The sequence below is a fragment of the Crotalus tigris genome, unplaced genomic scaffold (assembly GCF_016545835.1).
Source record: "Crotalus tigris isolate CLP2741 ecotype Arizona unplaced genomic scaffold, ASM1654583v1 scf7180000017999.2816498, whole genome shotgun sequence".
Classification (NCBI taxonomy): Eukaryota; Metazoa; Chordata; class Lepidosauria; order Squamata; family Viperidae; genus Crotalus; species Crotalus tigris.
The window spans coordinates 1,485,055-1,499,970 of record NW_024096765.1 but is presented as its reverse complement, the minus strand read 5'-3'; the positions used below and the strand labels follow the sequence as shown (position 1 = coordinate 1,499,970).

Sequence of the window (14,916 nt, the reverse complement as noted above, 5' to 3'; positions counted from 1 at the left end):
GAAAGGAGAAGGTAGCCTATCTGTGTGCACCTTAGGGTTGTTGTTGTTTTTTCCTGACAACCTCTTGTTGAAAAATACAGCTGCAGTTGGTTCTTATGCTGTCACTTGAGGCAGCTGCATTGTGCCCTATAGTGCCTCTGTCCCGTGGTAAACCTTTTCAGTGGCATCATCAGGTAAAGATGTGTAATCCCTTCTAGTCAATATTAGACTTCAGTCAAAAGTAGATGGGGACTCTACTTAATAAAGACATCACAAGAATTTTTGTAGGATTTCATCTCATTAGATGATTTCCAGTGACAAGCTTCATCCAATTTTCTAAGAGCTTGAAGGGCAACTTGGGGAGTTGATGTCTGACTTTTGGGTTCCTTATGGTTCTCAAAGTAAAATATTTTTTTCCAATTATGTCCTCCCCTTAATGTCACCAAAATTCTCCTCAACTTTAAGAAAATAAAAAATTACCTGGAGACCTCCTTCATCTTCTGCCTTCCCCGTAGGAATGCCCTCCAGCTGTGAACCATAATTTGTGGCCAGTATGATCAAAAATTCTCTTTTTATGACTCTGTAATCCCTTAATTTTGGGTAGAGTCAGGGCAATTGGATGGAGCTGAGTGTTTACTGCCCTTCCTGACACCACAAGGAGTTCGCAGCAGATTTTTTTCCTTTCACTCTAGGCGAGAAATATCTGCTGCGACCTAGGATTGAAGTCTCAACTTTCCGAATGGGAGGTGAGCGTCTTTATCACTAGTCCACCATGCTGCTCATGGCCAGTAGGATCAACAGATAGTCATGTAATTTAGGAGTGAAGAGAATTAAAATGCTGGAAGGCATCAGTTTGGTAAGACTGGACAAGATGACCCAGGAGATTCATCCACTGGTCTCTAGGAGTTGGATTCTATCCATCTGTCTCCCATTCTTGAGGACCATTTGATTGATCCTGTTGTCATTTCTACCTTGTGTGAAGGAACCTATGTGATGACAGTGACGGCCAACGATGCTGATGACAGCACCACAGCAAATGGGATGGTGAGGTACCGCATTGTGACTCAAACTCCACAAAGTCCATCCCAAAATATGTTTACCATTAACAGCGAGACTGGAGATATAGTGACAGTTGCCGCAGGACTCGATCGTGAGGTAAGGGATCAACTTATTTAATTAACAAATAGTCCCCACTTTATAACTACAGGTAGTCCTTGACTTACAATCATTCATTTAGTGACTGTTCAAAGTTACAACAGCACTGAAAAAAAGTGATTTATAATTGTTTTTCACACCTACAACAATTGGAGCGTTCCCCATGGTCAGGGGTAGGCAACCTTGGCCCTTTTATGACTCGTGGACTTCAACTCCCAGAATTCCTGAGCCAGCCGTGCTGGCTCAGGAATTCTGGGAGTTGAAGTCCACGAGTCATAAAAGAGCCAAGGTTGCCTACCCCTGATCATGGTCATGTGATCAAACTTTGGAGACTTGGCAACTGGATCATATTTATGACTGTTGCAATGTCCTGGAATCACATGATCACCTTTTGCAACCTTCTAACAAACAAAGTCAAATGGGAAGCCAGATTCACTTAACAGTCATGTTACTAACTTAACAACTGCAGTGATTCACTTAACAACTGTGACAAGAAAGATTGTCAAATGTGGCAAAACTCCTTTAAAAAATTGTCTTGCTTATTAACAGACATTTTGGGCTTATTTGTTGTGGTAAGCTGAGGACTATCTGTATTTTTTTCCTCTCCAAAGTAGATTAACTTGGTCCGTACAAGGTGTCTTGTCGAAGAGTAGTCTCAAATAAGGATATTTTAAATTCTAATGTTTCCTTAAGCAAATGTGTCTTATATGTTCGTTTGCTTTTTTGTTTGGTTGTTGTTCTTTTCTGATTTTCTTTACTATGTTGTATCATCTTTAAGTTTTTGTTTCCTTGAAAAAAGCAAGAAAGGTCAAATTAAAAAATAGATAATAACTGAGCTCCCTGTGGTCTTCAACCCTTCCTCCTTGCCCAAAGTCCAGCATATGCTTAAGGTGCTTCAAAAAAGTCTGATTAGGGATTGTGGGCTATTTGAAGATTAGGAGCATATGGCAGGCTGCATATGCTCTTTTAAATTAGGATTGTCTGCCAATTAAGTATTTATTCTTTTACTCAAACAGTAAAGCCTGAACAAAAAGCTGACCTTCATCTGTGAATTTTAACTGTACTTTGGTGTTGCAGAATGATAAAGCAAACAATTTAGTAGAGGAATAGCAATAGATGTGAAACAATTTCTTCATTTTTCCTGCTTTTCTTCTGTTATCTATCCCCTAGTGTCTTCTTCTTCTTCTCCTTCTCCTTCTCCTTCTCCTTCTCCTTCTCCTTCTCCTTCTCCTTCTCCTTCTCCTTCTCCTTCTCCTTCTCCTTCTCCTTCTCCTTCTCCTTCTCCTTCTCCTTCTCCTTCTTCTTCTTCTTCTTCTTCTTCTTCTTCTTCTTCTTCTTCTTCTAATAGTAAAGTTGGAAGGGACCTTGGAGGTCATCTAGTCCAACCCCCTGCTCAGGCAGGAAATCCTATACCATTTCAGAAAAATGGCTGTCCAATCTAAGATCCAATGTTAGAGCATTCACCACTTCTGGAGGCAGGTTGTTCCACTGGTTAATTGTTCTAACTGTCGGAAGTTTCTCCTTAGTTCTAGGTTGCTTCTCTCCTTGACTAGTTTCCACCATTACTTTCTTCTTCTTCTTCTTCTTCTTCTTCTTCTTCTTCTTCTTCTTCTTCTTCTTCTTCTTCTTCTTCTTCTTCTTCTTCTTCTTCTTCTTCTTCTTCTTCTTCTTCTTCTTCTTCTTCTTCTTCTTCTTCTTCTTCCTTCTTCTCTTCTTCTTCTTCTTCTTCTTCTTCTTCTTCTTCTTCTTCTTCTTCTTCTTCTTCTTCTTCTTCTTCTTCATCATCATCATCATCAAGTTGGAAGAGACCTTGGAGGTCATCTAATCCAATCCCCTGCTCAGGCAGAAAACCCTTCTCCTCCTCCTCCTCCTCCTCCTCCTCCTCCTCCTCCTCCTCCTCCTTCCTTTCTTCCTCCACCCATTTTCTCCCTTCCTCTTTCCTCTCTACTCTCTCTATCTCCCTTCCTTCTTCCCTTTCCCTTCCTCCTTTTACTTTTCCTTACATTTTCTGACAATACCCAAGCTACATTTTCTGAATTTTTCTTTTCATAATCAGCATATCCTGTTTTTCCTATCCTAAAACTAAAAAATGGAGGGGGGGGAAGGAATTAAGTTTCCTTTTTCAGGATTTCCAGAATCCTGCCTCAAAGTTTGAAAGCCATAGCTCTGAAGAGCCCAATCTGATTAGTGCAGAGAAGCTTGTCCAAAAGTCCTCTTTTTCATAGGGGCCAAACAAGTTGTGTCAAAGCCTCTGCCCAAGTGATTTCTTCTCTGTCCTCCCCCCCCTCCCATTTTTCTTCTCTCTCCCATCAGTGTCTCTGCTTGATTCATTCAAACACCTCAGGCTGATGTTTGCTTGGAGGGATGCATCAAGGTTTCAAGGAGCTCAGAGCTGCTTTGAGGCATCCCAGCAGTGCCTTACAGCAAAGATAGATGCCTAAATGCTGCTTCCAAGCAGGCTGGCACTGGTGGTCACTGGTGGATTCAGAGAACTTGAGGGAAATATCAGCAGCAAGTCTGCAGCCAAGAGTGAATGACTTGTCAAAAAGATTTGGACATGACAAGGAAGATGGATGCCAGGTACTTGCCCAAGGCAGATTTTCCAGCTGCGCTTGACCTTCGGGCAGGAGAGTTGGCTCAGACTGGGCCAGTTGGTTAGATGGAGAAGGAATATTTAAGAGGCCGAATGTGCTGGAGATTAAAAGGAGCTGGAAAAAAGGAGCCATGATATTGGCTTCCTCTCCAGTGTCAGCTGACTTAGCTTAGACATTATTTTGCAGTCCTTGTTGCTCCAAAAACTTCTTGTCTCCTGAGATTTGGAGCAACAAGAAAACCTTGATCCTACTGTTTTCTTTGGTTTAGCAAAATTCAGCAACCATGGCCTGACCTTCCCTTTTCCCCTTAAAATGTTATTTTGTGCAATTACTATAATAGCAATAGTAATAGAATTTAGACTTGTATACTGCCCCACAGTCCTTTACAGCACTCTCTGGGCAGTTTACAATGAAGAAGCATTATTTTCATATAGACCCCAACAATCTTGGTCCTCATTTTACCGACCTCGGAAGGAATGAAGACTGAGTCAACCTTCAGCAAGTCAGGATCGAACACCAGGCTGTGGACAGAATTAGCCTGCAGTACTACACTTTAACCACTCCTTGATTAGAATAGGCTAATCCTTGTCATTAGAATACACTATCCTTAGTCAACCAAAATGGGCAACTTTTAATAACCATAACCAAACAAATCACTTAGATCCAACAAAACGACCCCCAGGAATGCAATTGCCCCCCAAAATATGGAGCCATCCAAATAGAATCAGGACAGGCCATACCAGAACTAGGACCAAACTATTTAAGTGGGGAGTGGCCAGTGTGACTGTGGTGCACCAAAACAAACAATAACACATATCATTTGAAGATGTCTTCTCAGGAAATTTCAAGGCACCTGGGATGACCTCATCACAGCCACACCAGTAGCAGTTAGATGTTAAGGTTCTTTAGATATTGCACTATAACATCTGTCCTATTGTGACTCTATGGCGCCACATTATGGCAATTTTATCATGGTTTTACCCTAATTTAATATTTTATCTCATCTATTGTATTGTCCACACATTTTACGTACATGTATTTGCTGATGCCTTGTTTATATTTGTGTTTATATGTATAATGTGTTTTATCAGTGCTGTTGCGTGTCTTCTTTAGCTGCCATACACTAAATGAAATAAAAAATAAAAATCTTAGTTGTGAGACCAGAAGCCACAGATCTTAGGGACGATCACTTGTTTTTATCTGAAAGGAAGATTTTCCCCACCTCTTCCAATACAAGACAATGCTTCATTTCGATGGGCAGGGCAATCTTCAGCTTTTCAAGGCTGATGTCAACTCTTGGAGGTGGAGCAGATCACAAAACAGTCATGAAAGGATTCCAGGAATGCTCTTGATTGTAGTAAAGTAGAATAACAGAGTCTTAAAAGCCTGTCAAAGTTTCTCTCTTATGTTGAGTTTCTTTTGCACCACTTCCTTTTTCTCCAGATTTTCTCCCTCTAACAGCTCATTCATTCTCAAAGCTCAGCTCTAAATTCTTTTACAGCAGGTATATATTGCATTACTGGTTTCATAATTCACCCATTTCCATTGGGCTTAAGATATTTAAAAAAAAAAACCCACAGAAATCCTTTAAAAGAAGTAAAACATGGATGCATTTTGCTACTGTCTCTGCCGCAATGTTCTTAGACATTCCAATTTGGTCAACAGCTTTGATACTTCATGTCTCCCTTTCAAGTACTAATGAGATCCAGTATTGGACGGATTCTGGACCCAGATGACACTGGCTAGATATAAAGATTTGCCAAGATATCAGGGCCAAAGCCATAAAGTCACTCCACTTGAAGAAGACTTAACTAAGCAAGATTCATTTATTTAATGTTAGGCCATCTGGCTCCAGAATGAGTCCGAGCAGCTTACAACTTCAAAAGCAATAAGAAAAAAGAAAAGATCACATAAATCCAAACCACACTTCATATACTATAAACTAGAACAGCCACATATTTAAACAGAACATAGAATAATAGAGTTGGAAGGGACGTCCAACCCCCTGCTTGAGCAGGGGACCCTATATCATTTGAGACAAATCATTGTCCAATCTCTTTTTGAAAGCCTTCTGTGATGTAGCACCCACAACTTCTGAAGGCAAGCTATTTCCACTGGTTGATTGCTCTCACCATTAGGAAATTTCTTCTTATGAATGAAGGCAAATATACATGTCCTGGGATATTCTTGCAGGATCCAATCTGAGTCAGTCACTGGGATGAGAGGTTTAGTCTTCTGAGCTTTCAGATTCATGCAGGAGCCCATCTCCAAGGAACTTCTCTCTAAGCTAGAGAGAAGTTCCCTGAAGATGGGCTCCAACACAAGTCTGAAAGCTCGGAAGAAAAAAACCTCTGGTCCCAGTGACCAACCCAGATTGGATCCTGAAATTTCTCCTTAGTTCTAGGTTAGTTTCCAACCATTGTTTCTTGTCTGGAATATCATCAGGATGGGATGCGATGGGAATCACATGGATCTCTAGGGGAAAATGATTCCAGATTACAGACACCACAACAAAGAAGGCACACTTCCTAGCCATCAATAGATTGCACTGATCTATTGATTGAGGGGACACAAAGTACACCAGCTCTGCCCAGGTTTACTATATAGACCAGAGGTCCCCAACCTTTTGGGCACCAGGGACCGGTTCCACAGAAAGAGGTTTTTTTCCATGGACCAGAGGATGTGTGGTTTTGTGTGCTGCCTGCATCTCGCAGATGGGGTTTTGTTTGTTTGGGTGGACGAGTTGCTAGTGTGCTGCGGCCTGGTACTGGTCCATGGTTGGAGACCCCTGATATAAACAGAAACCATTTAGCAATCATTCAAAGTTCCAATGACCTATCTAAAGGGTTACTTACAATTTAGATTTGAAGTTGGGCACTCCACAACCACATTTACAGTTGTTTGCATATGACTGCATTTTACAATGGTTTTGCTGAAATACAGCATTTGTTTCTGACTTTTATGGTTTTATGACCATAAAAATTTACAACTGACACAAAAAAATGGTCCTAAAATCAGTTCAGTTATATGACCCATTTTACGACTGTCACAAGTTACAACCATGATGGGCAGGGTCCATTACAGTTGTAACTTAAGTACCACCTGTAGGTAGATAATAATAAGACCCCACTGGAAATTGTTCTTCAATATTTAATAGCTTTCTCCTTTCTATATTGCCTCAGTATATAAAGTCCTTTTGAGATTTCTCCTTAAATGTTATGCCTATTCTTTCTTTAACTGAAAAAGAGGAGTCACCCAAACTATCTCTGACATTAGAGATAAGAAAGCGAAAAACAGATCAAAGCAGTGTATAAACAACTGAATAGTTTTCAAAGCTATCTTACCTAATCGGATGTAAATATAGTTACACAGCTCTGTGACCATTTACTTGCCATGGCTGTGCTTAATTGAATGGATCCCCAAGGAAGATAATGATAATTGGACTCCACTTCATAAAAATTGTTAAAGGGAGATGGTTTTGCAACAGACTGACTTTAAGCTTCATGCTCACACAGGGGTAAAAACTGCTAGAGGAGAAACAAAACAACATCAATCCCACTAAGCTAATGGAAGGAAAATACGGGATTCGACTTAGGAATGCAAAAATTTAAACACATCGAGATTCAGAGCTATGTTGAATAAGAAATCAAGTTTAAAACGAGTTCAGAAATCAAACATTTGTATGAAAATACCGAAAGAGCAAAGGAGAGGTGAGGTTTGTTAAGGAATCTTTGAAGATAAAAGCGGAATGACTTAGTGAGGGCCTCAAGAATATATTATGTGGATTTACTAGGAAAACAGAGCCAGGTTTGAGAGAGTGACAAAAATGAAAATAAGAAAAACCTTGGGAGTTTTACCTACCCCTGTTTCCCTGAAAGTAAGGCCTATCCCAAAAATAAGCCCTAGCTTGATTTTTGGGGTGGGCCTAATATAAGTCCTACCCAAAAATAGGCCCTAGTTTTGAAGTGAGGCACACACCTAAAAATCAAGCTAGGGCGGGAGTGTGGAGCTGCCCATGTGCACCACACCCATTTGCCTTGCAGCCAGGCCTCTCCTCGCCGATCCAATTCTTCTGCGGCATCCCCTGGCCTCCATTTCACAGTCAGAGGTCTTTCTGGAAGGCCTCTGCAGCAGAGAACCGAGCTATGAAGGCTGCAGAGGCCTTCCGGAAAGGCCTTTGACTGCAAAATCCAGGCCGGAATGCAGCTGCAGAAAGAAGCTGCTCCTTCAGCCACAGAAGTGGACCAGCTGGGCGAGTCTGTCAGTACCAGAGGTGAGTATAAAAGACAAACCCTGAAAATAAGATCTCTTTTGGAGGCAAAAAAAAAATTAAGATCCGGTCTTATTTTCGGGGAAATTAGGAGCTAGAGCAGTGGTTCTCAACCTTTTTAATGTCGTGACCCCCAACCGGTCGTAGGTCGAGGACTACTCAACTGGTGCAGCACCGTTTGCAGAATGGGACTTTTGGTGGGCTCAGCAGGGCAGAGACAGCCTGGACAATTCCTATTGGCTTTTGAAAGCCAATAGAATTAGACTCTATTCAAGAGAGTCTATTCTATTGGCTTTCAAAAGCCAATAGAATAAAAGGGAGTAACACAGCTAAGGAAAAGGGGAAAAAAATGGCGGACTGCATTGTTTGGCGACCCCCATGAAATGGTCGTTCGACCCCAAATGGGGTCATGACTCACAGGTTGAGAACCACTGAGCTAGAGGGATAAGGAGACCTTGGACAGCTACTAGGGAAGCCATTCGAAAATACATCATATAACCACATGAAAATGTTAATACCATATCCAATAAATGTGTCTAAGAAAAGGGCAGGCACATTCGTGGATTTTACTGTCCACCATCCCAGTAATTTATTTTAATTATTTAATTTTATTATCAGTTTAGCAATGCCTGACTCCAAACTAACTCTGTTCCAGATTCATGTGATCGCCATGTTATGTACGACTTCTCAGTTGGCTTCCAACATGCAAAGTCAACGGGGGACGCTGGATTTGGTTAATGGCCATGTGATTCATTTTATAACTGCAGTGATTTTTACAACAAAAAAAGGTTGTGGAATTTGGCACAACTCCCTTAATAACCACCTTTCTTAGCATTGAAAATTCTGGTCCCAATTGTAGATGTAAGTCAAGTGTTTTCTGTACAACATCTGTTATCTTTTTTTTATTATTCAAAAATATGAGAAAGGCCATCTTTTAAAATTTAATCCTAAACATAGGCCTTTACTACAAATTTATATGCGGTAATTAATCTTTGGAGCCCAATGGAGGGAGATGCTAATATTTTGTTAATGAAATTGTCAGAAAAATGGATAAGTGGCATTTTTCTTATTTGTTAATGCAGGCAATATTGCTAACCATTCAATTAAAAAAAGACAATTCCAGGACAAAAGAGAAGTAACAGTAATGGTAGTAATAATAATAATCTATAAACATTTCTAATCCCCAAATGAAAAAAAAATACTTCTAGATCTGCAATAGATTACAAAATTAAAACACATTAACATGCAGGGCAACAATTAAATGATGTTTCCCAAATGATGAAATAACAATAAAGCAGAATAGCTAAAAGCAGAATTTAAATACATGCACACAATTGAAATAGTTTCTATTACAATTTAAGAAACTTTTTTTTTTAAAAAAAGTGTTGGTATGAAGACAATACAAAGATCCTTAGGTAAGCAAGCAAAACATGTGTCTAAGGGATGAGCCACATACTCCCCATCTGATTTTGGACTACAATTTCCATGGTGCCCTTACTATTAGACCAAATGGGAGCAGTTCAACCAAATTTATTCCAGTCTATCTAGTACAGCATTCATATCCAGTGATAGTTACCAGTCAGATACCTTTTGTTAGCTCACCAGAAGAAGAACAGAGTAGGCACTAGATCAGGGGTCTTCAAACTTGGCCCTTTTATGGCTTGTGGACTTCAACTCCCAGAATTCTTCAGCCAGGCATACTGGCTGAGGAATTCTGGGAGTTGAAGTCCACAAGTCATAAAAGGTCCAAGTTTGAAGAACCCTCCACTAGGTGGACAAATTCCTAGGTGGACACCTCACATTTCAACCAATAAATCAAAGAACTGAAACATTCCTACTGATAAAGAGTTCCCAGAGATTCAGGTGACTCTCATGCTGATGATTTTCAGAAAGCTATTAAAGATTTAGCTATTCTTCCAGGTTTTAAAGGAGAACAGTCATGGTAGTGCCCCCTGTTGGATGGGTTTGGGGAGGGCTATACAATATCTTCAGGTCACTCATGATCTGTTTTTTGGCTTTGGACTATTTTTGCATCTGTCTGTCTGTCTGTCTATCATCTATCTATCATCTCTATCATCTATCTCTGTTTATCTATCATCTATCATCTCTGTCTGTCTGTCTATCAATCATCTCTATCATCTATCTATCTATCATCTCTGTTTGTCTATCATCTATCTATCATCTCTGTCTGTCTGTCTATCAGAATTTATATGACCATCCACTCACTCTCAGTGATTCTGGGAGACTTACAAAAAATAAACTAATTTTAAATTGTAAGCTGCACAAAGTTGTTGAGTCAGGCAGCCTATAAATTATATTAATTAATTAAAAAATAAATCAAATAATTCAGAAACAATCCATCGTGCCCCAAACACCTGTGGAAAAGCTCTGTCTTCAACTAGTTTCAGAATTCAGCTGAGGTCTAATAAAGCAACTTAATGGACGGTCCTGATCCTTTGTGCCTGACAATCCATAGAATTTCAAACAGCCTACAAGACTGTTGTAAATGGGAAAGTATGTTATTAATGCTATGTTTATACTTTCCAATCTCAGAATGAAAACATAAAATATCCTATAATCTTTAAATGCTGTTTCACAGTCATTTTTTCTTCTTCTTCGGTGCCATTTCCTCTTATTTCTAACTTACAACCTGACCTTAGCTGAAGGCACAAGAAGTTCAACATTAATTGTTTATGATGAACTGAAAACCTCTAAGAGCAGCCATTATTGTGGTATATTAGTCCTGGTAGCATTTAACTCTGCAAGCCCAAGCAATAAAAATATAAATATAAAGATTTTAGATGTTAATATGGCCAGATACAATGACTAACACAATCAAATTATTGAAATTATTCCACTAGGAAATTTATCCATTGCCATAGCAAGCTTTCCTGTAAAACAAAACAGCTGATTAACCCTAAACTGAATTTTGTTGTCATAAGATTTCACGATAAACTTGAAGTTAATGTTACCGTAGAATATGTAGAAACAATGTCATCTTGTTTCGTGTGGATATTGCCATTAGATGCTGACATAACCTTTAATAGCATGTTATTGTAACAAGTAATGTCACTCATTAGTGAAAGGTTTTCTTTTATTAACCTAGGTTAATATTGTTGGGAATGAATTCTGTACCTTCAAGTGATTTAATTACGATAATGAACAGATAAGAAGCATTGAAGCCCTGATAAGAAAGGGTGGATGTGAAGAAAACAAAAGCAGCTTTAAAAAATTAGATCTCTCGTGTCTAATGTCCCTGCCTCACTTTTTTCCAACCTGGACATGAAGATCAGATTTAAGGGAATTAAATTATAAGCAGTAGTGCTTGTAACAAGACAAGACCTAAAATTTACAATACAACATAGAACATACAAACGTAGATGGCAGCAAAAGACCTAGTGGTCCACTGAGTCTGTCCTTTAAGGGTTTTATTTTATTTTATGTATTTTTAAAAAACTTCATTGGATGATGGACGTGTTTATCTCAAGCATGTTTAATCTCAGTTACCAATGATTGACCAACTTCCTCTGCTAGTGATGATAATTGATAGCGATGAACATGACGGCACAGTACAAATTACAGGTAGTTCTCAACTTATGAGTGACCAAAGTTAAAACAGACCCCCCCAAAAGGGAACTTATGGCCCATGTTTGTGGAGATTCTCAGTCATTCAGGTCATAGTTGTCTCAAAGGTGCTTTTTCAAAAGGCACCTGGATGCTATAGTTTGTCAAATTTATTTCTAAAAATCCCTTCACCACCTTCTTCAGCTGGTTGCTTTTTTTCCATTATTCAATAAATAAAATCCTGTTAGAATGGGAGAAAGATATTAAGTATGCAACTGGAAAGCTCTCCAGGTTTAAACATATTCTTGACAATTTAAATCTGCTCCCTCCCACCAGCTACTTAGCAGGCTTTCTATTTCACTAGAAAGCATAATACTCATCCAGTTTCAAGTTTAGAGAGAGTACTTGTTCCTCTCAAAATGGTTTTAAGTTTTCTTTTCATAAATCACATATCTCCTCTGCCCCAATCCCACTTGCCTCTCCAAAAGAATTATTGTATAAAGTTGTGCCAGATCAAGTGAAATAATTAAACCCAAGCTGATCCCACTAATTAACCACAGACCATTGTTCGGTATTAACATTTAAAGTTAGGATTAGTCTGTTTACCCTTTGCGGTATGGAGATGGGAGCAGTCAAGTAAGATAGACATTTCATATGAACAGCAATGGTGTTGCAAGGTAAAATGTTTTTTCTCGATTACTATGCAGCCGAAGGAGAGACTTCACTTTTAGATTAACACAGATCTTTAAAGTACAGATGGTCCTTGACTAATAACCATTCTTTTAGAAACCTTTTGAAGTTACAATAGCACTTTAAAAAGTGACTTATGACAGACCTTTGCACTTATAACTGTTGCAGCATCCCCATGGCTACATGATCTGAATTTGGGTACTTTGCAACCAGCAATTATTTATGATTGTTGCAGGATCTTAGGGTGATATGATGACCATTGGCGACCTTCCTAACTGGCTTCAGACAAGCAAAGTCAATGAGGGAAGCCAGGATCATTTAATAACCATGGCAAAAAAAAAAAAAAAAGATCATAGCATTAGATGTGACTCACTTAACAACTGCTTAGCAGTGGTAATTCCAGTCTCAACTGTGGTTGTAAGTCAAAGACTAATGTATCTTCTGCTGAAATTGAAAAGAAACACAGTGGTAACAATATCTTGTTTGGAACCTGTTTCTGATCTGGCCTGGGCATCTACACTAATATTCCTCAACAAATCTTTCTTATTTTGGATTTTTTTTACATCCCTAGCCAATGGTCTGAAGCAGTTAGATTTGGTATGAATATAGAGGGGTAGGAAGTGACCAGGCTGAGCCCAAGAGTGGGATCCAATGCATCATCAGTTTGGAGTCTCTACTAAAAGTAGGTAAGGGACCCAAGTCCAGTCCCCTTGAAGTCCATCGATTGTTATCTGGCATCAATTCTACTTGATCGTTAGTAGCTCAGATTCTTGTGTATAAGTAGCCTAAAATAAACTTGTAATGTTTTTGAACTCTCTCCTGGTTCCTAACGTCTTGCACTTGACAAGAAGTTGAATACAACATTATCAGATAGAGCATGGATGTCAAACTCAATTACATCATGTGACATATCGTGATGTATCGCAATGTTTTTTTACCCTTTGCAGAGTGGGGTAGACGTGGCCTACATGTGACATATCCAGCCTGTGGGCCACCAGTTTGACACCCCGGAAATGGAGTGTTAGATCTCATTCTTCTCCTGGTGTTTCTTGAGCGTGGAAGAGCTTTTCTACAACAAACATTCAAGGTGTTTCAGATTGAGAAGTAATAATTCTACTTTTAGACAATGAAAGTAACCTCCTAGTGACCTGGGGAAGGGTTGAGGTTGGGAAAATATAGTGGAGACGAAGATGGGAATGAGAAAGTTTCACCATCCAGAGACCCTATCCTTCCACACTCATCTTTATTTTTGCACCAGAAATTGTGACACTAAAATACACCCATTGAAGTGCAGCAAGACAGAGGTATCCATGGGGCTGAGTGGGAGTGTCAGAAAGTTAGGGTGGGGCACATAAATGGGGGGCTGGGTTCTACAATCAGCTGCCAGCATTCCACAGGTCCTGATTTACCTATCTCTACTGTTGGAGAGAGGCAGTGTGATGTCTCAGCGGCTAAGCAGTTTGAAAGTATGCAAATGCAAGTAGATAAATAAGTATCACTTTGGTGAGAAGGTAACAGCGTTCCATGCGCTTTGGTGTATAACCATGCTGGTCACATGACCATGGAAGAATCTTCAGACAATTCTAAGACATGACTAAGAAATGGCGATAAGAGTTGGATTCAAGCGGAAAGGGGAAACCTTTACTGTTGGAGAACACGTCCTTTCCCATAATATAAATCTACACTCACATAGAGATGTAGCTATAGGTGTCACTTTTGTAGCAGAGGATGATCTATTCAGCTTGGATTGCATGCGGACCTGAAAAATATTGTTCATTTGTATCTTTAATAAGCATCAGATGAGTAGAAATCAGCAAGCAACACCAACACCAAGCAAGCTTAGCAGGTTGCCTGAATGCACACCTTAGATGTCCCTCTGTCTTGGTTAAGCACATTATCTGAACGTAGCCATGAAGTGAATTTGACAGATCATGCCACCTATAGTTCATCTTCTCCATTAGTTGTTGATGAGTTGTGCAAAGCTAGTCTCACTAACAGAGATTTTGTCTTTTAAGTAATATGCTCAAAATTTGTCATCTCCACCTACCAGCATGCTTAGGGAAACAGCTTTTGTGCCTATTCAGTGTTAATGTAAAAAGAGACTACATTTAAGACAGATACAGAAGAGAGAGAGAGAAAGAAAACCATCAAAATGAAAATTGATGAAAAGCAACCAATTTTAATCCCTTGAATGAAAGCACATCGTGTTTAATGCTCCTTCTGCTATAGTTTTAGGACGTACGTGATTCTTCAAAACAAGGAACAAGTAGAATTATATTTTTAGGAAGCCTATTTTCTAATGCTATATTCCAGTGCATTCCAGGTAGTCCCCAATTTATGACTATTCATTTAATGACAACGGTGTCAACGCTGCTAACATCGGATGTTCTTGCTTTGACAATAGATAGAAATGCAGCCATTTTTCACTGTTGCTTTTAGAGTTAGTTGATGCTGGGAGGGGGAATGTGGATGAGAGTCCAGCTAGTCATAACAATAATAACCCAGCTGTGGGAACTCCAGGTCATTGGGCCCAGAACTGATAGAGTTTTGGCGGGCTGGAGAGGGTGGCCTTTACTTTTAAGGTGGCCTTAGAGCAGCGATTCTCAACCTGTAGGTCAGTTAGGGTCGAACGACCATTTCACGGGGGTTGCCAAACAATGCAGT

The 14,916-nt window shown here is 39.6% G+C and overlaps 1 protein-coding gene across 1 annotated transcript in view; it reads left to right on the top strand.

Moving 5' to 3' along the window:
• The window catches only part of CDH4 (cadherin 4), a 929,395-nt gene that overhangs the window by 811,053 nt on the left and 103,426 nt on the right, over positions 1-14,916 (top strand). The window contains exon 7 of the mRNA XM_039346507.1: positions 962-1,134. Within this exon, the coding sequence (XP_039202441.1) occupies positions 962-1,134 (173 nt within the window). The remainder of the gene's footprint in view (positions 1-961; positions 1,135-14,916) is intronic.